Below are 24,808 nucleotides of genomic sequence, written 5' to 3'. Positions count from 1 at the left end.
GGATCACTGCGTGTGTAATCTGCCTCGTCAATTTAATCTCCCGATAACCATAAATTATTAGTTTAGAGAATGAAACCGATATTCTTCCCTAACCAAAGGGAAATTAAATGAAGGGTCTTCAGTATAAATGGAGCATTACATTCTGTATTATTCAACCCCAAATTGACTGCATTCTTTCAGATGAAGTTTCCAAAGTTCTGTCAGAACTGGCGCCATAAGAACGTCACAGCAAATTAATCTCCTCATCAATAATTATCCTTATAACCTATAGTCTCATTCTTAGCCAGATATTATTACAGATTCCTTATTTAAGGAGTAAGTTCATGCCTGGAATGCATTCTATTCTATACATCTCCTAGCCCGTGGAAAAAATAATTCTTTCCAGTCTCATTGAGACTTGTGTTCATGTTGGGTGTGCGGTAGGAACTGTCCCTAATTCACTCGACCATCCAATCTTTCTCTGCCCTACGTTTTCGAGATGTGGATCGATTGGGATCTGCACACAAGACAGCGCCAAAGATGTGACTCGAAATAAAAATCAAATGTTCCCATCTGTGATAATTCCATTTCTAGTATGTTAAGTATTTGTTAGGCAATTTTCAGAAATCATTTGGAGTTAAATGATTAACTCAACTCCTTTCCTTTTAGTCATTTGGACTTTTGAACTGGCTTTCCCCTGTATTCCTGATTTATATAATGGCTGTATGGGGTTACACAAATAAATGTGAAGCTTTTTAAAAAAAGGAATCGTTGCGCATGATGGCAGCAATACTTAGATTTCTTCTATTATAGGAGTGACAAACCTTAGCGGCTATTCCCCTCTCTCCCTCCCACCCTTACCCCCCCACCCACACACACACACACACCCCCAATAGGAGCAAGCATTTCATCCTTGCCTTCAACCAACAGATTGGGTTTCATTTCCCCCAGTCGTAAAACATACACAATGAAGAGACACACTGTGGCTCCAATTAGAACATTGCTCAGTCAGGAATCTTAGACGTATGACGAATGTTGATGTTTGGAAACATTAACCTCTTCGCCAAAGACACTTCCGACACAGGACCATAAATTAGATACCAATGTGCAACAGGAGACTGGAGAAGTGAACCAGCCAAAACCATTTGACCAAATCTCCTAAAAAGGAGATCTCACTCCTGCTTAGATAAGCGCTCTGTGTCGTTACTGCCCACTCGCCACCTCCCCCTCATGCCCTGCCTTTCCTCCAACCCTCCCTATAGAACTCTGTCTCCCCCTCTTCCCATACTTCCTGAAGCCCATCACCTGCTCCCTCGAGCCCATCCCCACCACTCTCCTCTCCTCCCAGCCCCACCTCCTGGCCCCTCTTTTAACCGACATTATCAACCTCTATTTATCCACTGGCACTGTTCCCAACCCCTAAAAGCAGCTGTTATCAACCCCATACTCAAAAAAACCTTCCATGGACCCATCCCTACTCTCCAGCTATTGCCCCATCTCCAACCTCCCATTTACTCTCCAAGGCCCTGAGATAAGTTGTTGCATTCCAATTTTGCTCTTTCCTCTCCTGCCATTCCCTCTCTGAACTCCTCCAGTCAGGTTTCCGCGCTGCCCACAACACACAACCAGTCCCGGTCAGTCACTAATGACATTCTGAACAGCTGCAACCCGGGCTCTCTCTGCCTCCTTGTCGTCCTCGCCCTCTCTGCTGCCTTCAAAACCGTCACCACCTCTCCTCTCAGCTCAATCTTCGCGGACCTGCCCTTGCCTAGTTCAAATCTGACCTCTCCCACCCGCAGTCCCTCCACCTCGCCCTCGCCCTCTCCCTCGCCTCCTTCAAGACCCGTCTCAAGACCATCCTCTGCGACCGTGCCTTCGGCCACTCTCCTTCCCGCTCTGCCCTCCACCCTCCCCGATCCCAACCCTCAGCTCAGGTCCAAAACACTGATCTTCCAGCGTCTTGGGACGTTCTCCCAACATGAAAGGTGCTATACATGTGCAATTCTGTTTGTTTGTTTAGAACAGAGGCAAACTGTAGAGAACTACACAGTGGAGAGAGGCCAACAACCCTAAACCACGAGGTTGTGTTTCATTTGACAACAATGTAATTTCATCGACAAAATTCCAAGAAGTACTTTGCTTGTTGTATACTTCTTGTGCAAACGTTGGTGTATTTATTGAGGGAATTTCCCAGGAAATGTGAAATAAACTACTGCCAATGATTTTAACCTTTGGTACCATATAAAAAATCCTTTATTCTAAATTACTGCCAAAAGTTCCATTAGCATTATGTTAACGTGGAAAGCATTCAAACTCCACACATGTATCTTGAACAGATACAGGATTTAGTTTTTTTTTAAATGATCAACAACAAAGACTTAGAATAAAAGCACTGAATTTTTGTGACATTTTAAAACCCAACCAATAACTAACTTGATAATTGATATTTTCTCAGATTCTGTTTGATCAAAACATTCACCCTCAAGGACCGATCTTCTACACAATGGTCTTTCTTTCAGTATCTTTCCCAAAAATATTAGAGGTGTCTGTCTACCTGTTGATGTGGATGTTATAATAATGCAAAAAATGCAAAAAAAACCTTACATTTGATATAGCGCCTAATCATGTCTTTGGGACGTCTCAAAGAGGTTCACAGAATGTACTGTAAAGTGAATTGACTGTATATTTTTGTGGGTGAAATATCCCAGGGCACTAGCATGAAAGAGAAGGGAGTTTTTCTCAGCGACATTGACATGAAAGATGAAAATTTGTTATTTTTGAAAAATGTAAAATCTGCACCAAATCCCTGACGGTCCCCGACGTGAAAAGCGCTGTGTAAATGTTATCTGCTAGTGTTGTTATCTCGCCAACAATCCCCCAGAAACTGTTTTGCCCACAAAATATACAGTCAATTCACTTTATAATATACTTATTCTGTGAAGAGCTTTGCGATGTCTCAAGGCGCTATATATAAACCGCTATATCAAATGAAAGGATTATTATTATTACTATTAAAGATTTTGTCGGTCATTCACTTCTTGGCTGTTGGTGGGACATTGCTCTGATACCTTACTCAAGTGACTATTGTTCATGTGTGAGCCTTGACAGTGAGGCACTCAAATGTAATGGATGTTACTCTTCAGCCCAGCCTGATCTCACCTCACCAGGTGCAGTACCCTTGCACTACCAATAGATGGCGATAGTGAAGGGTAAGAAGCAGGAACCCTGATTGATTTTACCCTCCCTCACCCTGGGGAGCCAAGGGGCCAATGTAGCCTCCTGAAGCAGCCCCTACTGAGCACAGTAAGACGTCAAACCTATTTACGTTGGGTTGTGTGTCCTGAGGGACAGAAGTCCGCCTCGATGCTTTTTCCTGCTGAAGAATGAAAGTGATGTAGCGCACTGCCCTACCACAGTCACTGACCCCGGCTGGAAGTGCACCAATAACAAAGTCTGGCAGCCTTGATGAAACCAAGATGGAAACTGTTGCCTAGAGCTTGAGCGGTGACCGTTTTTGTTTGCTTTATTTTTCCAGACAGTTCAATCTTTCACAGCAATAAATGTCTTAACATCCCGCAACATGCAAGGCCCTTCACATTTGTGGGTCATGAAACGTGGACATATTTCCCCTCCTTACCTCTATTCTTCCCTTCCCAACACAAGCATGGCACGATAACAAAAAAGTATACAAACCTTCAGTTACGACATCTCCTGATTCGAAGTGCACGCCACAAGAGTAAAATAACGTGTGTGTAATTTTGTTGCACTGCTCATGACTCACCTCATTAATACATCCTACAGCTCCAAAAATCTTTGCAATTTGTCCCAGGAGAGTGGGGCAGCCTTGAGCGATTTCCTTCAGGTTTTCAAAGGAATTGTCCAGAATGCATGGATTGGAGGTCACCAGATCCACCAATACATTTCGGATGAAGTCAGTTTGGCTGGGCTCTCTCAGTTGGCTAATCAAAGACAGGATGGATTTGTCTAGTGCCTGAAGGGGGAAAATAATAAATAATAATTTGGTCATTCAATCAGCAAACTGTTTGTGGGACGCTGCTGTGTGTAATTGGCTGCCGCGCTTCGCCCATCAAATACAGTCAATTCACTTTACAGTATATCCTGTGAAGCGCTTTGAGACATCTCGAAGACGTGATAAAGCACTGTTTCAAATGCAAGGATTATTAAATGCTAGAATTAATCCTGTGGACAGGAGTTCAATAAAATCTTTCAACAAATTCAGTAAATACCATTTAGCATGATCAACATTTAGAACACAGACCACCAATCAGATTACCCAAGGGGTCAACTTTTTGTGTTTATACGATTCAGGGTAAGCACAGCATCGGCAGTACAGTACAATATGTAGATGCCTGCACGTATAATAATAGTTAAGTGGGAAACAGCTATTCAAGTAATATTTAAGACTACATTAAGGTGATTACATTAAAAAANTGTTTCTACAATAAAGGAATTTAATTTGAATATAACCAAAAGACCAAATGACCTGAGCAAGACGTGAACATGCCAGGTATTTTAAATATTGAGGTAAGAAAAATCGCAATCTGCTGCAACTCCTATTGATTTTAGAGTTTGCTGGTGATGTTGGCATCCTGCGAGACAATAGGACTTTATGGAGTGAATTCTTATCCCTAGTAATTGGAGTTTTCAAGATGCATCTGGACAGACGCAACAAATTACCAGCCGATATAACACACAGAGATTGCATTGTCCATTAAAACTCAACAGACAAATAGTGTCTCATTTATCATCTGCTACAGGTGCCACACTGTATTGCCCTGGTGCTACTGAGAAGCGGCTAGTGTCAGACCACAACGTAACCAGAGTTACGCTGAACACAATCCAAGAGAACAATTGCCAGCATCGTGCTCTAAGCTATCAATACAGCTGAGACAGAAAGCATTATTGGGGCTTCTCAAGCACTGGCAACAATAATTCTATAATTAGAGGAATGCACATTCCTCCCCTGGATGTGGACTGAAAGACTGATTACTGAGATGGCTTCTTGTAGTTTAAGTGCTACATTTATTTTCCTGGTCTGCAAGCAGAAAGCAAATTGGGCCCTTTTTAACCTTGGAGTTCAAATGCTAGGCCGTTGCCATCAAACTGGGCAGAAGGAATTCTGTTTCAACGGCAACGTGCTCAATAAGAAACAAATTTCCCCTTGGTATGAAATTGTTCCGCTGAGAATAATAATAATAAAAATAATAATCCTTGCATTTGATATAGCGCTTTTCACGTCTGGAGGACGTCCCAAAGCACTTCACAGAACACACTGTAAAGTAAATTGGCTGTATATAATATATGAATAAATGTAATAAATATATTATGAATATATATTACGTAATATATTACGTAACAAGTATATGAATACTAAATATATGCATAAAAAAAAGCTCAGCAGTCATTTTTTTCAACCCTGTGAGCCATAAAGGGTGGTCCTGGCTGGACAAGTGACAGGAAGCTTGCCAGATGGTGCTCTCAATGGCAAGCTACACGGCGTAAGCCGGTTACATTCCAGCACTACCCCCAATGCACACTCTGGGGTGAGCAAGCCCCAAAAAAGGATTATATAAGCCGGGGTGTGTTCCTCTAGGGAGAGAGAGAGAGAGAGAGAGAGTGCGCATTCCATTCCAATCACGGACATGTCTGTGTGTAGTCAGCAGACACGTGCAGCACTCTCAGTCTGGTTTGGAGATTCTTATTGAACACAGGGATGGGTTTCCACAGGCATCAAACACACTGCTGATCCAAATGATGTGTGTGTGTTTTTTTTCTTGAAAATGGACCTGGGCTCTTGTCCCGTTGAAATGAAAGAATTTTTGTGAAATAAAATGGCAAATGGTTTTACATTTGAAACAGACAGAGCTTGCGAAACACTGCTCTCGATCACTATTGTGTCCGTGTCCAATACCGTTTTCAAACTGGCCGAACAAGATTGCACAAATAGGCTGCAATTTTAGGCAAACTTTGTGACCTTCGGGCAACCTTCAAGTACACGTCATCAACATTTTTTCTTTCATTATCCCCCGGTGCAACTCATGTCTTGTAGGGACAGTGAAATGCGAATGCGAGCATTAACTAGTCAAATAGATGTTGAGTGGTGCCAAACGTAATAGATTTTTGAACCATCAAAGGCATCAGCTCCTCTAAAAGGGGAATCGACTTTGTTGGTGTATTTCAACATTTTACAGATATGGTAATTCCTGATTACCCGGTTCATTTCAGAGAGGAACAACTAGGAAGCAGCGATTATATACCACTCTCTTCAACAACAACAACAAGATTACATCTGCAAGGTCCAGTCTAGGGTTGGTTTCATGACAATCAAATGGAACTGAATTCACTCCCAGCAAAGAGTTGGATCACTATTCCTATATTCCACATTCACTTGCCATTCCCCTCAATTGTCCATTTACAATGAGATTACAGGTTAGCGACCAAACCGATTTATTTTCCATTTTTATTGTGTTTAATACTTCACTGGATCACAAATCCAGGTGCCACCTCTGTTCAGTTGGTAGCACTCTCGTCTTTGAGTGAGTCAGAGGCTCCTAGGTTCAATCCTGGGACAGAATTGTTAAGATCTCGCTACAGAGAGTAAAATATATGACAACCATTTGCCCCTTTAAATTCTCTATGTTGTCCATCATGTCCATTGTGCAAAGTGCTGCAAGGACTAACGTCATGTGGTGCGGCCTGTTTTCCTATGGAACAACAGCTATGTTGCTTCAAACTCTGACCAATAGCTTGCACATGGCTAGTTTGAAAATGGTTTGTGTCTTGATAAAATAAATTAAACTTGTCAAGCCAAGTGAGGCTTTTTTTTTGACACGACCCGCATTTTTTTTCGCCCTCCAGATTAAACAAGCAAGAGTTATTTCTGCCATAGACCCAAGAAACAGCAGGTCATTTGGTTCAATCATCATTTTGTTCAACTTTTCTCCTCTGCACAATAGTCTCTTTATTGGAATGGACATCTGGAGTCTCAGTTAGAGTAACCTCAGCAACTGTTGATTTGAGAATATCCACAAGCGATTGTGTTTGTAGGTGCCAGGGGCTGAAGCTCAACCAAACACACCAGCTGATGAAATGGCTTCTTAGAGCCCTTTGCATCCTCTGTTACCCAGCCATTTGAGAAATGAGCTGCTCTTTAAGGGTCACGACTTTTTAAAGAGAACATCTTGCATAGCTACTAATGCAAATCCTCCTCAGAGATCACTCCCAGCCTTCTTAATCCGTGCTTCTCTTAGATGCTACTTATAATCCTCGCAGTTTGATATAGCGCCTTATCACGTCTTCGAGATGTCTCAAAGCGCTTCACAGAATATACTGTCAAGTGAATTGATTGTATATTCTGTGGGCGAAAGGTGGCAGCCAATTGCGCACAGCAGTGTCCCACAAACAGTCGTAGATTGAGTGACCAAATTATGTAGGTCTAGTTTAAAACCACAATACAGGCTCCAAATATTTATTTACTGCATTCAACACTCCAGTTCTCTAGCACGACTCTTTTTCAAATTAAATCATTCATTAGAATTAATCAAAAACACATTTTTTCACTTACACCAGATTCCTCGAGATAGATATATGACTGAACCTACTTTTGTTACCAAGTGATAACAGCACGATCAGTCCTTGCAGTTGATTAAACTTGAACTTGAACCTTCAGGGTTTCTTTTTCACCAGAGCGCAAATTACCACAAACACACAGCCTTCTGTTTAATCTCAGCAACAGTATTCATTCATAAATCTCCCAACAAAAAATACAGCTTTGGTTCTGTACCTCAATGTTAACTAATGTCGCATTGGGGGCACTGCAACTTGTCTAAGCATCCGAGCCTTTCTTTATGGGTGGAGGGGGGGTGGGGTTGGGATTAATATATGTGCGAAGAAGAGGGGGGTGGGGTCCTGTCTGAGAAACTATAAATATGAACACGCGACAAACTCTAATTTATACGTAGCTCCTGCATTTTATTAAAATTTCCAGAAAGTTCATTGATATTTCCTTGTGTTTCAGGCGGCATAAAAATGTCCAGAAGTGTGACTTAAACAGCAGATGTTATACAGAAGTACGCTATTTAGCCAACAGTAGCAGGAAGCGAGATAAGTAAGTGGTGACAAATGTATGCTCTGGGTGCGTAGAAAATGCTCGCTTTCACACTTATTTGCCAAGTGCGGGTGAAATGATGAATCTGTGCCGTTAAAGAATTAAATATCATTTAGGAGTTTTCTTGGTTATTAAAATCACACATATGATGGAATATGGGCAAAAGCAAGCTCGCTGAATAACTAACCTGGCCAAAATATAAACTGCATCATTGGGGACCACAGACAAACGAACAAGGACTTGTCTGATATGCAAACTAGTTTATGGCATTCATTATATTTTATAATGAGAAAACACATTATATTTCAATACCTACAGATAGATTACATGTTCCGTCAATCAATCCTTCAAATATTTAGGGTTAAATGTAGCGAGGCAAGGTACAGTATGGATGGAAAAATATTATCTCGTTGGAACCCGTTCTTAGAAAAGCTTATAGCTAAAACTCACATTGTTTCACGTGAATAAAATTCACACAGGCAAATTGTGGATAAGTCACACGTGAATTAAAGCAGCATTCCACATAATTGGAAATCTCATCTGGATTTACACAACTTAGTAGCTCGATCTTATCATAAATCATAAGACAGGACTTTCTTTCCAACTCTGAGTGAACAGACAGAACAGAATGACCATGTTTACAACCTGGGGCAGAAAAGCAGGGAAAACATGTTCACTTACACACAGTGAGTTTCTACACTTTTGCAGACAGCGCTCCGGGACTCTACCCTGCGCGAGGGTCACTATATAAATGCAAGTTGTTGTTGGTGTAAATCCTCTGAGACATCCTCCCGACAAGAAAAGCGCTAAATCAGTTGCAAGGATCATTATTTCATCGAGATTATCGAAGCCTGAGCAAAGCCACGGTTATGCAGACAAGCCTGAAAGTAGAAAATTCAGCGCGGCACAATTATAATTTACACCCATCAGCCAACCAGGAAATTGCAATCTCTCAGTGTGTAATGCACGGATGCTCGTTGGACAGCAGAGCAATTTTTGGCCTCGCTTTCGTGACTCGGATTGTTTACATTTCAACTGTGTATTTATTCATACAAAAAGTGACTCAAAAGGACGTGGTGAGGAGACCTGACCATGTGCCGGAGAGATTACGCTCAGTGTTTGAGATCCTCAAACCAGCGAGTCGGGCAGACAAAGAAACTTTTCATTTCTTGCTGAGATTTGAACACACAAAAGGCAACAAAAGAAACAAGGAGGTGGGTGGGGGTGGGGATTGGGGCTGGGGGGAGAGTAAGTCTGGATTTGCTCAGCAATGTAGTAAACAACCGCAACAGTTCAGCTATCTCTGGCTTATTTCAGGCAAGCTTGCAAACCCGTCAAAAATATCAACGAATGTTTAACTTGCAGATTACCCCAGGGTGGTGCTTAGTGACCAGTTGAAGAAGACGGAGAAGATGTTGCCTCCCAGGCGCTTCCAGTTGGGACATCAGGCTGACCAGTTCCGTCATGTAGCGGTTAATGGGTTCAGGCTGCGTCTCGTACACAGAAGGCAGAACACGTAGCAACATGGAATTGCCTGTGAGCACAGCAAGAAAACAGATGCAAAGGTAAAGGACGTGGACTTGATAGCCAACTGGAAACCACTTCTTATTGGGCTTGAAAGGAATCCAGAGCGAACAACCAAAACAAACAAACAAACACACACACCCACACCCACACGCACACACAGGTGAAGGCTGTTGCAATCATAACCAAGACAATTAGCAGCATTTCATTTTTTGGGGGTCAGAATATGTCTGACACATGAGGAAACCCTTAAGAGTCTCCAAACCATGCTGAGATTTCCATGCATCCCACCTCCATGTGGGAATGCCAGAGATAGACTGCTGGAATGGAATGCGTTCTCTCTCCCTGCTTACCTGATTCCGGAAAGTATGAGGTGCAGGTTGGCGAGAGCCAAGGCTTGGGAGGATCCCAGAGTGTGAAAATACGTGAGAGCTTTGCCACCGTCTTCCTGTCCGCAGCTCAGGCACACGTCCCTTCCCATTGAGCGATGGTTCCACCAGTTGGAGGTGCGGAGTTTAAGCAGCAGATGCTGACCTCTCCGCAGGCCAATCAAGGTGGATTCCAGGTGCTGGATGTACGAACACGTGTTCACAAACTCGGACTCCAGATAGCACCTGCCAATAGCTGTCACCCCAAGCCTCAGAGTTTCCCCATCAGCTATCTGGCAGGCATCTGCCTCCAGCAGGACAGCCTGTGAGGTGCCAGCCACCCTAATGTTCTCGAGGTCCAAGCTCAACGTCACGTATTGGGCGAACTGAGCATTAGTTGCTCACATCCAGGTCTTTAGGTGAGTGGTCCTTGGTGTGAGCGGCACTTCATTTAGTGTAAAGAAGTGGCTTGAATGGTGCAGGGCAGAAAGCAATAGAAATATCGCAAAATGCCATTCAAAAAAAAAATCGCCGCGGATGAAAACCGCAACATAAGGAAGCTATTAGTGAGCTGAACAGCGAGGCTTGTTACAGCACTATTTAACCCCTTCACTGATGGATGCAGTGCAGGTAACTCACATGGTTTCAAAGAGGTGAAAAAGTGTATTATTTAGTCATTTTAAATAAGCAAAAACCGTTGAAACAATCGCGCTGAAAGTGGTCCATCCTGTAAAAGAGTTATCATCACAGCGAGATCCAGGAGAGCCGATTTAATGTTACTTTTTTTAAAAAAAAGTAGGGGTGTAAATCAGGAGCAGCTTTCTCCGATCCAATATGTGTTTTATTTCAGCTGACAAAAAATTTTGGCTCCACCAAAATGTTATATTCTCTTATATTCTCCCCCCCACACCACCACCCCACATCCCGCCCAGGTATAGTAAGTACTCTCTCTCTCACAGCAAAGGGATAAACACACTGATTTTCCAATGTCATGACGGATAATGCATAGCCAGGGCTATGCTTTGTGGTGAATCTAAGGCGAAACCCACAACACATGAACAAATAATCTGTTGAGACCTCTCGAAGATGTGCCGCGGGGCTATATCAAATGCAAGGATTATTATTATCATTTATTGTTGTTATTATTCATTATTTTCACCGGCTCACAAATTTAGAACAAAGTGTTAAAACAAAAAAGATGAGATAAATCTGAAACGTGCTCAAGTTTAAACCTCATTAAACCTTTCAAAGCTACCATTACATTTAGACACAGCTAACTACTTTCAGATGAAAACTGCGAAAAAAAAAGACTTGAAATACAAGGATAAATACTCTTGCATATTTTATAATCCTGTGGGAGCTGCCCCAGTTTGGCTTTCTACACACTCATCGCTTATTGCTACCAATGCAATTCCCCAGAGAGAGATCATTACATCTGGCTTTCAGTCGAAAATCTTACCCCAATCCTAGACTCTCTCCTCATAATACCTACCCCACATGTGCCCTGGAATCTGTTAAATTTAGAGATTGTGTAACTCAACCTCTTTGTTACGAAAGCAGATCTTTAGCTCACTCCTGCACGTACGTTCTACCACCAACAAAGTACTTGGATCATTGCTCACTCGGTTTATTAAGGGATTTGGAGAGCTTGTGTGTTCAGACCTCTCTGGAGCTCACACTGAACCTATGTCTAGGAGCTAAATCTTACCTAACACAAGGCTGCACTACTCAAGGCATTGAAAGCATCAGGGATCCAGAGAAATGGCTGCGTTTGCAATAGTATTGTGGATTCTGCTCAATCTGTCGTATATTTTGACACAAGATTATGGAGAGATCCAGTATGTAAATGGTGTAGAAAACCAAATCTCAGTTTTACCAGGTAAGATTTCAAGTTGTTGATTTTGGGTGTGTTTTGGGGTTAGTTAACTGAATATGGATTAATTTCAATAGAATAAGTGTGTTTATTTTCTCATTATAAAATCCGATGGATGACATAAACTAGTTTGCATATCAGACAAACACAGTACTTGTATGTAAGTTTGTGCCCTGAATGTCATAGTTTCAATTTTGGAAACTTCTCTGCAAAATTCTTCAGCATGATCTCTTCAGACTAACCGAGACATTAAAAGTTAGTTCTGCCCATTGTATTTAATGGCACTGGGCATTCACAAATAAATACAATTTAACAGAATGAAAGGAACAATGCTGAAATATTAGTAAATAACATTTAAAATACAAGTCACCATTATTATTTGTATTAATTCTTACATGGTTAAGACCAGAACATTAATAAGTTCCCTCCCAACTTCTAGAAAATGTTAATGTATTAATTTATAATAATAATAAAAAAAATTGGTCATTCAATCCACGACTGTCTGTGGGACACTGCTGTGCGCAATTGGCTGCCGCGTTTCTCCCACAAAATATACAGTCAATTCACTTTACAGTATATTACTTTACAGAGCCTTGGGACGTTCTCCCGACGTGAAAGGCACTATACAAATGTAATTTTGTATTGTATATACTGTGAAGCGCTTTGAGATGACTTGATAAGGAACTCTATCAAATACAAGGATTATTATTATTATTGTTGTAACATCTGCCTACAAAAATACACAGTCATTACATTTTACAGGAAAATCCTGTGAATCGCTTTGAAACATTATGTTTTGAGGATGTGATAAGGCGCTTTATCAAGTGCAAGGATTATTATTATGTTTACCATATATATAGACTATGAAAAAACTCAAATAATTCTCAGTAATGTGATAACTAGTCATGTGAAATTTTACCGAGATAATACTTTTGAAAAAGAAAAAAATCAGTTCACTGATAACAACATAAGTTAAACTTATAAAGGGATTCATTTCAAATGCACAGTGCAGTAACATTTAGGTGGGAGATTTTAAAACTAATTCTGCAACCAATCAGCAAATGATCCATCACGTGAAAAATGTAATTCAGAATACTCAACATGAAAGTGTTTTGCTTTTAAAAAAAACTTTATTTTTATTGTAGATGAGTATGATTTGGGTTATTTGATGCTGAAGCACACATCAAAACATGTTATAATAATAATAACAATAATAAACCTTGCATTTGATATAGTGCTTTATCACGTCATTGAGATGTCTCAAAGTGCTTAACGTTTCGAAAGGAAAAAGTGCATTTGTGTGGGGAAACCCCCCCCCCCCCCCCGGCTCTGTTGTAATCGTATAAGCCACGTCTATAACCATCTGTACTTATCTACCGAATGCTCTTTTCAATCCACAATCCTCCACTTCAGATGGTTCCTGCAGATGCCAGAAAGAGCTGAGTAAATGGGACAAGCTATTTGTGATGCTGGAAGATTCCCAGATGCGAGAGAATATGGTAATGCAGTCGGTGGACGAAGTCCTTAAGGTAGAACTACAAAGCATGCGCTCCGAAATGCTTCACTTTGTAGCTAACTTTGCAGGCACTTGCACCAACGCCATGGACTCCGCCACGATACGAATCACGTCGCAATTAGACAAGAAACTGACACACAAACTGGAGGAGGTGCGCAGGGTCAGAGTGCAGAATGAATCGGAAGTGAAGAGCGTCTGTCAGCAGCTCCTTTTGGCCAGCCGCGACGTGTCGAGCAGACTCGGCACACTCGAGACGGCTTGGCAGACTTCGGCGGACGCAAAGGATCACCAGCCACCCATCGAAGTAGGAAAGACATCTTCTCACTACTTGGAAACCACCCTGAATTCCTTGACCTTCGAGTTGCAGCAAATCAAGGCTGAACTGAGAGCTTCTCGGGCGCGGGTGGAAAGACACACTTTGCCGACAGGTAAACTCACTTGGCCTTCGCGTAAGAGGATTTTTTAAAAAAATTTAAAATTTATTCTCCTCTTTTTTAGCCTATCCAAAATCCGCTCGCTAAGGTACATTCTCTTTCCACAAACATGTCTAAGCAGACAGGTTTTCGGAGCCAGATGTGCTTCGCATGTGCCACTATTATGTGCGGTAGACAAAAGAAGGTGTTCGAACTGTTTAGTAAGAAATAACAGTGTTTTTTCTCAAAGGTACAAAACACCATCTAGTGTCTTGCTCGTGTCATGACAAAAAAGAGCTTCAATATATTGCCTGAAACGAAGATACTAAAAACATAGTGAAAAGTTACTAACTCTGCAGTGTTACTACCGACTGATACCCATAATTACCACGTCATTTCTGTTTGCATGGCAACACAGGTGACTGTGCTCACTGCAGAGTTGCTCAAATTGTACAATAATAATAATGATAATAATCCTCGCATTTGGTCTCACGCCTCATTCGCGACGTCTCAAAGCACTTCATAGAATATCCTGTCAAGTGCAGTGACTGTTTATTTTGTGGGCGAACAAGGTGAAAAATAGCAAATACTTCAAAGGTATTAAACCATCTCAAATACACCAAAAATCCAAAGACCATGCTCATATTTCTGAAAGTTGGAATGATGTTAAATCCTTTGATTGACGGGCTTCATATTGCACATAAAAGCTGGGGAGTGGCTTCTCTTCAATTTTTAAACGCATTCACAATTAAATTCGAACTGCAGAAATCCAATGGGGGAAGGTGGCTGAGAGAGAGAGAAAGTTAAGCTTGATGGGTTACAATTAGGACTCAGAACTGGGAATATTGAGAGGCAAGTGTGATATTTGCCCTGGAATACCAATGAGAAGATAAAACTTTCTACAGTATTCCTGATGTCAGGAGGGACCTGCGTTGGCAGGAGGGAAGCCACTTGTATGAAGGCTCTGGTTCTTTGGGAGAACATCCGTCGTAAAAATCTATTAACTCTGGCTAGTATTGTGGCATCTACAGGCTTGACAAAATAAAAATCACAACACTTCCAAAAGTAGGATGCAACTTGGTCCACAAAGGTGTAGCACGACACACAACTACTTTTTAAAGTTTGGAAATAAAGCAGAAAAAGTTTGCTTCAATCAGCTGAATTTTTAAACTGAGGCTGGTTGCCAAGATGCAATGAAACCCAAAGTGGACCTGCCTATCTGATTCATTCACCGAGACTGACAGGTAAAGACAAAGCCCTCACAAACCATGGCTGGCCTTGGATGGGCAAGTTCCATGACATTTGTCTGTGCCTGAAATATCAAGCGACTGCCAGGATGGTGGAAGGCGAACTAGATGGACCTTGGTCTTCTTTCGCCCGCCAAATTCTTATGTTCTTATGGTACTGATAAACTGCAAGGTCTAACCTTCTGCTGTTCTTAGACTGACTCTCAGAATTCTTCCTTCCTTCTGCTCTCAGAGCCAGGAATATGAGCTGTGGGTATCATTGCACATCTATGATGAAGAGTCATAGTCAGTGATGCTCTACTTTGCTTCAGCATCCGAGGAGAAAAAGTAGTCGAAATGCTGTGTTATTGAACAAAACTGTAAAACTCACTAACTCACATTTTTTTCTCCCCACTGTACATTGTTTCAGAGCACACCGAGTCCGAATTGCAGCTTAATCGCGTGATCTCTTCCTCGGGCAAAATGTGTGCAAAAGAAAACTGGTATCGTATAATTGTGGATAAAAACTAACTTGGACACGTGCAATATTTCTTTCCTACTGCTTCTCAGGTTGCGAAATGGCCATGGTGTTTCCCATGCGGTCGAAGAAGATATATGCAAGCGTTCATCCCAGCGATATGACCCTGAGCTCATTTACGGCTTGCGTGTGGGTGAAAGTCACTGAGGTGCTGGAAAAGACCATTGTGTTCTCCTACGGAACGAAGAGAAACCCATACCAAATCCAGCTCTTCTTCGATCACTTCGCAGTGGTGTTGTCTGTTGGCAATGAGACGAGCCAGGTAGTGGCCAAGAATGTGGTCTTCCCCGGTCAATGGAAACACATCTGCGGGATATGGAGTGCGGAGAATGGAAATGCCACTCTCTGGGTGGACGGAAAACTTGCAGGCTTCGCTCTGGGGGTGGCCGAAAATTACAATATCCCAGACGGAGGGATTTTGCAACTGGGTCAAGAAAAGAACGGCTGTTGTGTTGGAGGTGGCTTCGACGAGAGCTTAGCCTTTTCAGGGAAGTTGACTGACTTCAATATATGGGACACAGTCCTCGAGGAAGAAGCAATACTGAGTCTGGCTACTTACGATTTCTGCAAAGCCAGAGGGAATGTAGTGGGTTGGGGTGTCACAGAGATCCTGCCACATGGAGGAGCTGCGTTTAGTTATTACTAACTGATTGCTGAATAAACATGGGTCTCAGCATGGTAACATAACAATCCAGTCGTAACATGACATCCAATTCTATTCAATGAGAAATTACTATTTACACTTTTTTTTAATAAAAAGACTTTTCTTTCCGCGGATGAATCACTCGGATTCAACCACGGAGGGAAAGTCATGATGCAAATTTGTAGCGGTATCGAACTTCACCAAACTTGGTAACAACTTTTATACTGGGGTCAGTGTGCCCAAAATGGTGTCTGAACTCTTTCAGTTGATCCATGTTGATGAGAAACAATAGAGAAAGTAAAAACCCACTACCACCCATCTTTGATGGTCCATTTTGTGCTTGGATTTCATGACCCCAATATCTGCAATACATTAAATGCTGTAAGCTTTTTGGACTTCGTATCTTTTGTTGCTGGAGCATCTGTACTAACGTCCAGTTCTTCAGGATCGAAGACAAATGCGGCTTTAGTTACAAAATTGTAAATGGAAATCTATATTTGAAAACAATTTATATTCCCAAATACTATTACAGTTTGACTTCGGAATTTCTGCGTTTTTTTTTAGTACAATGAGAATAAAACACTATTATGATTATTTAATAGGTAAACTAGCAAAAATAATTGAAGGTTTAGCTTCTCCATTCTAAAACTAAAGATCATGTTGATAGAGACATTTAAGATGCAAGTAAAACACATTCTTTACTCTGTGCATTGTGTCTGTATTATACGGTTCAGTTCCTTTGCAAACGCCCTTAAATTTTTATATCTTAAAGAGTCTAATTTTATATTATAGTGCTGTTATGAACAATATATTGTCAACCATATCATGCAAATCTCTTGAATTTTGTAATTAAAAAAAACGAAGAAAATTGTCATCACGCCTGTGTTTTTGGTACAGATCAATAAACCTGAAAATGTTTCAATGATACACAAAGGTTTCGAACAGAATCAGCTGCTTCCTGAACTCATCATGTGGTGACCGGAATAGGAACTGTAACCAGGTGTGCGGTGACGTAAACAACAACAACAACAACATGCATTTATATAGCGTCCCTCACGCAGGGGAGAAACAGGACACATAGACAACCAATGCTCTCCAGCATGAGCAGAAGGCAGATTCATCTGCCGGTCTCTGCTTTTGAACAGGAGAGACTTGGAGAGCAACTTGTCTTAGCCATGCCATATAGCCCAGGAACACTCAATAGAGGGTTAGCAATGGTCAACGGCGTCAACTTCTCGAACTGAACACAACTTTTGTTTTTAATGTTAGCTCTCTTGCTCAAATGCAAAGAGTTCTCAAGTCCAACTCAACAGAACTGTGGCTGAACTCAATTCAATTCACCCACAATGTGAATAACTCGTGTGTAAAAAAAACACAAGGAAAGAATTAGAACAATGACCCTTTCAGTTAACTTTAAGTGACTTGATTGTCTTTGGCAGGTAAGAATTTTAGAGATCTCCGTATATTTGGGGAAGGCAATGTGAACAGAAAGTACGTTCCCCCGAGACTTTCCTTTCCTTTAACATATCCTGATCCTCAACTAAGACGTCCGTAACGCTGGCCATGTTTGGTACAAGATTTGATCTTGAAATTATTTCACATAAAGCAGCTGCCAAACATGAATGGGATGCAAACACACATCCAAGTTAAATCATTCCTAAATACAGAGCCTGGGTTTCCTTACAGAACAGAAGACACAGTGGATAAGCAGCGGACAGATCTCATAGCCATTTATATTAAGATCTGATTCAATAATGCTCATCAGTGCAGTTTCCATAAAGCATTTCCTATTGCAACATGCAGAGTATGTGATACAGAGCTCTGAGAAGCTGCCCGGCATGAAGGGGGCTACATGAATGCAAGTTGTTGTTGTTGTTTTACTAGGCTAACAATGCCATAATGGTTTGAATGCTGAATGGATGGAAGGAAACTTAGACGGTGTTTTGAGAAGCAGGGCTCAAATTTAATCTGTAGGTTCAAAATGACGTCAGAAACTGCAGGAGAGAGGCTGGAGTGATTTATAGAAACCGTCCAAACTCACAGATTAAATGACGACCTTTCTGCTCTCTAAGCCCCACTTTAATTCCTATCCCGGAATTTTTGCTGTGGCCTCCGTAAAATTAATACTGACAAGTAAAGGTAAAGCTCGAATTACATTGATTAAACACTGCGAGAGGCTGTTATAATATTATCGCTGTAAAATACTAGACACGTGATCCGCATGAGAGGAATTTTACAGTTGAATTAAGAGCAGAGTGTAGATTACATAGAAACTAAGATATGGGATTGATTACAGTACAACACACAGGAGTGGTTACATTCCAGTCATACCCCAACGCACACTCGGGAATGCTGGAACACCACAACCACAAAAAAGCCCTAGAAAATGGCAGCAGAGAACAGCGAAACCGTCCACAATCAAAAGAGACCACAGTTTAATATTTCAAGACCGATTCTTTTGTCAGAACCTGAACGCACATCTCACTCTTTCGGGGGACGACTGAACCGATACATCACCAGCGTTTTCTCCTTTCACTTCATTTTTTTTCTTTGTGTGTGTGTGTGTGCGTGTGTGGGTGTGTGGGTGTGTGGGTGTGTGGTTGTGTGGGTGTGTGGGTGTGTGGGTGTGGGTGTGTGGGTGTGTGTGTGGGTGTGTGTCAGAGCCCTGGAACATCCCACTCTACGTCTGTGTACGCACATGTGTGTGGATGTGGATGTGTGTGCGTGTGCGTGCGTGCGCACTTGTGTGTGCATGTGTGTGTGGCCTGGGGTAGAGTGTGTATGGCCCAGACACGAGTCAACTACCTACACCTTCCTCCTAATCCAACGATCGCCAGAACAGAACAATTTTACAATTACAGTTTTCCCACAATTCATACAGTCAGAATCACGTTACACTGTATCCCGTGAAGCGCTTTGAAGCGTCTCGAAGACGTGATAAGGCACTGCATCAAATGCAAGGATTATTATTACGACAACAACGACAACAACTTGGATTTATATAGCGCCCTCCACGCCGGATGGTGTGTCAGAGCTCTTTACAGTAACGGATCCCGGGGCTGAACCGGGGAGAGGGGGAAGGAGGTGACCAAAGGCGCAGTCGAAAAGAAAGTTCTTTAGCTGAGATTAATGTAAATGAATGTAAATTGTCTGTCCTTACCCTGAAGCACGCTGTTTACAATGGTCTGCGTGTGTCTTGCCAAGAGGTCTGGTTTGCCAATGGCAGCCAGCGACAGGTAGCTCGACATGTTGTGACACAGCTCCTTGTTCCCCATCTGCAAGAACTTCACCGCTACTGGAACGCCAAGAGCCATTACAGTTGGATTATTGTAATTCTGCCGAGACAAACAAAAAAACGCGTAGCGTCGTAGAACAGAAAACACGCACAGATTCACTAGGAGAGGTGTTGTGTTAGAAGCCTTCCTTATTAATGATAATAATATTATTAGTAATAATAATCCTTGCGTTTGATATAGCATCTTATCACGTCTTTGAGACGTCTCAAAGCGCTTCACAGGATACACTGTAAATTGAATGGACCAGATATTTTGTGGCTGAATAAAGAAAATAAGACCCTCTGACACACACACACACCAAAGATCCCCAAAATGCTTTCCTCCGCCTGCAGTTAATTGAATTTTGCTGCCTTTATTGATCTTATAAAAGTAAAAAGAATTCCACAGTTCTAGCGTTCACTGCAATAACATTAACCAGATGCAAATGATCTGACACAACTAAAAACCTAATCTAACCCAGAATATCAGCCGTGATTTAATAATGAGCCATGAAGGGTCTTATTTAAAAAAATACACACGAGGAATAGGAAGAAATGTGAGATTTGCCTCTTTCAGTAACAAGACCGATACTTATAATAAATAATAATAATCTTTGCATTTGATACAGCGCCTTATCATGTCTTCGAGACATCTCAAGGCTCTTCACAGAATATACTGTGAAGTGCAGTGACTGTGCATTTTGTGGGCGAAACTTTACAGCAATTCATTAAGACAACACGGAATGCACTCCCTGTTCAGAACGCGATTTATTCCAGGTTGAAAAGTGAACTCGAGGCAGTGACTTGCTTTAAATATTTCATTAAATTACCAAACACCACACTAATCTCTGGGCACTTCCATTCAATTTTACTGCGAGTGGTTTTGTGATAATGCTTTACAGCACTAATTTGGCCACTTATATAATGGTATAAATTTACTTTGCAAACCATTTGAAGCTTGATGGCAGAAGGTGAGTGCAAAGAGATTATATATATTTTTGAGAGCCTTAATGAGTCAATCGAGCACTTTAATTCTCACTACAGTAGAAATCTTCATGGTGGATTTAACCGATGAAAGTGTTGGGTCTCCATGAAGTAGATAAGGAGCTGTAGGGTTTCCCAACTATTAGAACAAGTCAATTATGGAAGACATTTGCAATAGACAAATGAAGTAAAGTGGTGTTGGCTTGGCTCAGTTGGTAGCACTCTTGCCTTGGAGTCAGAAGTTTGTGGGTTCAAACGCCACCGCAGGACTTTGAGCTGAGTCTAGGCTAACACTCCAACACTCCTATAATAATCCTTGCATTTGATATATTCTCGAAAGCGCCTCACAGAACATACTGTAAAATGAATTGACTGTATTTTGTGGGCGAAACGCGGCAGCCAATTGCGCACGGCAGCGTCCCCACAAACAGTGGTGGATGGCGTGACATATTATCATTCTTTCAAATTTTATTTTTAAGAGATTGTTACCCCCAGAGAGAGATGTGAGGAACAGCAGGATTTTCTCTTTGATCAATGAATGCATAAATAACAAAAGTGCCAGAAACGATCAATGCTATTCCTGACTGCCAGCAGCAAGAACAACAACAACAACAAGATTCCAGTTATAGAGCGCCTTTCACGTCGGGAGGACGTCCCAAGGTGCTGTACAGTTGGGTCAGGACCCGAGCATTGGGAGGAAATGGTCAGGGTGAGGGGAGGGAAGGGAGGGAGTGAGGAGGGGGTAGAGAGTCGAGAGGGGAGCTGAAGGCTCGGTCAAAGAGAAAGGTCTTGAGACCGGCCTTGAAGGAGGAAAGGGAGGAGGCGGCGAAGGCACTGGGGATAGAGTTCCAGAGCCTCGGGGCTGAGAGGCTGAAGGCCGCACCGATGGTAGGGCGGTTGGGGCGGGGGATGTGGAGCAGACCGGAGCCAGAGGAACGGAGGGTACTGGCAGGTAGGGAGGGGGATAGTAGGTCAGGGAGGTAGGAGGGAGCGAGGCCGTGAATGGCCTTGTAGGTGAGGATGAGGATCTTGAATTTGATCCTCTGGGGGATGGGGAGCCAGTGGAGGCGAGCGAGGGCGAGGGTGAGGGCGAGGGTGAGGGTGAGGGCGAGGGTGAGGGCGAGGGCGAGGGTGAGGGTGGGAGTGATGTGGTCGCGGTGTCTGGTGCAGGACAGTACATGAGCTCCAGAGTTCTGAATGACCTGCAGTGTGGAGGGAGGTGGCGGGAAGGCCGACGAGGAGAGAGTTCCCATAGTCCAGCCTTGAGGTGACAAAGGCGTGGACCAGGGTTTCAGCAGCGTGAGGGGTGAGGTAGTGCCGTAGTCTGGTCATGTTCCGGAGGTGATGGAAGGCGGTGCCGGTTGTGGTGCGGATATGAGGGAGAAAGGACAGCTCAGGGTCGAACAGAACCCCGAGGTTCCTGATGGCTTTGAGAGGTGGAGAGTGCAGCCTTGGATGCTGATGCTGTCAGCGCCTGAGGTGCGGAGGCGCTGACGCAAACCAATCAGGAGGGCCTCAGTTTTACGCACATTGAGCTGATTTATCTTTTTGAAAAAAAAACTACAATCACAGAAATAATAGAGGAGAAATGAAACGAGGGTCGAAACCTGGTGCTTAATTTATTTTTGGTCCACCAGCCTCAACGCAGCAGCTCACAGTATAAAACGGGCTGCAGTGCCCTCAAGAGGGGATCTTAGAGCAGTGTTTGGGCTCAGACAAATGTGAGTCATGCGCATGTTAGAAAGCACAAGCTTAGAAGTTTAGTTGGCGCTAACATTACTTGGCACGTTTCGAAAAGAGAAGGGAATTTCCCTCGGGGTTTCCTGGCCAACAGTCACCCCGATAAAACCGTTAATTAATTTCCTGGCTGTTTGCGGGACACTGCTGTACGCAAATTGTCTGCCTACAAAATGCACCCCCACCAGTCACTGCACTTTGCAGTGAAATCCTTGAAGCCCTTTGAAAGGTTTTGGGCCAATTGATAAGGCCCTACATCAAAGGCGAGAGGCATTATCTGATTCTGTGCTCGTGCCTGACATAGCGACTCAGTTATCCAGAGCTCTTCTGCAAAGTGGGGCTGATTGTCAGCTTTGCTGAGGCAGGAAATATGATTTAGCAGATTGTATGTTTGTAATAGGAAAATATTCATATTTGGATGAAAGGTCCTTTTGCATAAAACTATTAACACGAGTGGCCTTTGTTGGGGTTTTCTTAATATCCTAATGTCGGACGTACTTCTTTCTAGCAGATGCTTTATTATTCTGAGAAATTTCCATTTTTAATATATTCTCTGACAATCCATTCTCCAACTTCTGTGCTAAATAACTTTGCATTTCCACAGAGATGTACTGTATGGATGCTCTTCCCTATCTCATGTAAGGAAACTGACAATGAGGGTTCCCTTTCAAAGGGACTTCCCACTCCAGGCAACGGTGCCAGAGATTTGTTCAAAGATTCATCCAGAACGTGGATTTATGCAAAAAATAAACTTAAAATTATTCTGCAGAGGAGCTCCAGGACAAAATATACTGTCCACAAAGCTTGTTTGATACAGGCCAGCATTGCAGAGCAACGCAGAATAATAATAAACCCTTGGATTTGATGTAGCGTCTCATCACATCTTCGAAACATCTCAAAGCACTTCACAGAATATACTGTAAAGTGTAGTGACTGTATATTTTGTGGGCAAAATGGTGGTGAAGTGGGAACCAATGCTAAGTGATAACCAGTTGATTCACTCTTTATGAGAAAGTTGGGGAAACCTCCCAATGAAGCTTAGAAGTGATCACAACAAAGAAAATCTCTTGGCATTATGGGTCACAGTCCAAATACACCTCCTTCAGACTCCATGTGCCATTTGGAAATCAATCCGCAATACTGCACAGTGAACACACACCTACAAAAAGGTAAAAGAAATTGGATGCACATACGCACACACACACACACACACACACGCATGCAAACACACACATGCACACACACACGCGCGCGCACACATACCATATGAACACACACATACACGCGCACACACATGCACACACACACACACACATGTACACACACACATGCACACACACACACGCGCACACACACAAACACACGCACACATAGTCACTGTTTCCGTTTTTAACTTACCTGAAAGATGCAACTCATTATATCGGAAGCGATTTTGGCATGTGGAGTATCTTCATCCTTGCTGACAGGTTTCAGATTATGTTCTAAGCACGATTCCCATAATGCTACTAAAGCCTTTCCATGCTTCTCAATTGATTTGGTCTCTCTAATAGCAGTCGTAATTCGGGTAATGCAGATTTCCACCACCGCCTGATCATTGCTATTGGTCAGATAATCCTGGTAAGGAACAAAACAGAACGGGTTATTCAATTAATTGTGCGGTCTTCAATCTTCTAATGCCACAAAATATAATCAAACTCTCCTTAACAGCTAGCAATTTCAGAATACTACAATTAGATCTCATCACCCTTCGGCCACTATATTAATGTAAATCATCTAAGCAGGGACTTGAGTTTAAATATTGTCAGCTATTACCTCTCCACACATTTAATGGTTATTTGGCAGAGCCATGTACAGCCGTGTTCTCATTTGCCCCTTCAGATACATCGCACACAGTTCACAAGGGAATGGGATCGGTACTTGAAAAGGAAAAGATGCAGGTTATGTGGCAAGAGTGGGGTAGTGGGATTAGTTGGTAGCTTTTGCACAGGCATGATGGGCCGAATGGCCTCCTTCTGTGCTGTAAGCTTCTATGATCGTACGATTGGTACTTACTGGTGAAGAGGAAATCAGTTTGATTTGCTCAAGAGCGTGCGATAGACTGTCTTCAATTTCAGTGTCCTCCAGAGAGAAAAGATCTCCCGCACGAGATAGATCCCTTTGTCCCAGCACCGCACTGAAAAGCTGATGCATGATGTACACGGGTCCCAGCATCCAGTGTCCAGGCTAACTGACAATCACTCGTATCTGGCTTCCCAATTCAGTCTGGAGCATTTAAGAAATGAAGCCAAGCCAAGCCAAGTCACTTAATATTCATCTGTCAATAGCTGATATCGCTCCACCTGAAAATGATTACAAAACATTTTTAACACAGAGCACATTCATAAAATAATCTTTAAGCAATTACGCGTTCAATAGATTTGAATGCTTAAGACAGAAATAAGCGCTTTTGTGAACCCAGGAGTTAAAATTGTTCACACAGCCAGCCAATCGGACACTGCCAATTAAAAATATCTCTAGTTACTATTTTATTCTTATTTTCAATGGGTCACGGAACTTCTGGCTCCAGTTTAGGGTCTGAGCTTGCTCCGTGAAGCAAACACAAAAT

The 24,808-nt window shown here is 42.4% G+C and overlaps 2 protein-coding genes across 2 annotated transcripts in view; one reads left to right on the top strand and one right to left on the bottom strand.

Annotated features, from left to right (window-relative positions):
- veph1 (ventricular zone expressed PH domain-containing 1) overlaps nt 1-24,478 on the bottom strand; it is a 58,168-nt gene extending 33,690 nt beyond the window's left edge. Inside the window, exons 1-5 of the mRNA XM_007888740.2 lie at nt 24,256-24,478; nt 23,602-23,817; nt 19,369-19,543; nt 9,478-9,641; nt 3,761-3,970 (exon numbers count right to left, since the gene is read on the bottom strand). Coding sequence (XP_007886931.1) covers nt 3,761-3,970; nt 9,478-9,641; nt 19,369-19,543; nt 23,602-23,817; nt 24,256-24,414 — 924 coding nt within the window. The 5' untranslated portion in view covers nt 24,415-24,478. The remainder of the gene's footprint in view (nt 1-3,760; nt 3,971-9,477; nt 9,642-19,368; nt 19,544-23,601; nt 23,818-24,255) is intronic.
- Nucleotides 11,322-17,141, top strand: LOC103175608 (pentraxin-related protein PTX3). Its single transcript, XM_007888728.2, has 3 exons — nt 11,322-11,878; nt 13,286-13,816; nt 15,598-17,141. Exons 1-3 carry the CDS (start codon nt 11,761-11,763, stop codon nt 16,209-16,211), a joined length of 1,263 nt encoding a protein of 420 aa, XP_007886919.1. The 5' UTR covers nt 11,322-11,760; the 3' UTR covers nt 16,212-17,141.
- Nucleotides 24,479-24,808: the final 330 nt, after the last annotated feature.

The sequence above is a fragment of the Callorhinchus milii genome, unplaced genomic scaffold (assembly GCF_018977255.1).
Source record: "Callorhinchus milii isolate IMCB2004 unplaced genomic scaffold, IMCB_Cmil_1.0 Scaffold11, whole genome shotgun sequence".
Lineage (NCBI taxonomy): Eukaryota > Metazoa > Chordata > Chondrichthyes > Chimaeriformes > Callorhinchidae > Callorhinchus > Callorhinchus milii.
This window is presented reverse-complemented; position numbering and strand designations above follow the sequence as displayed.

What these genes read in the sequence shown, in the direction of transcription:
- LOC103175608 (XM_007888728.2), top strand. Translation starts at nt 11,761, where the DNA reads ATGGCTGCGTTTGCAATAGTATTGTGGATTCTGCTCAATCTGTCGTAT. An exon ending in CCAAATCTCAGTTTTACCAG is followed by an intron (nt 11,879 to 13,285) that starts GTAAGATTTCAA and finishes CCTCCACTTCAG; the next exon opens with ATGGTTCCTGCAGATGCCAG. An exon ending in AAGACACACTTTGCCGACAG is followed by an intron (nt 13,817 to 15,597) that starts GTAAACTCACTT and finishes ACTGCTTCTCAG; the next exon opens with GTTGCGAAATGGCCATGGTG.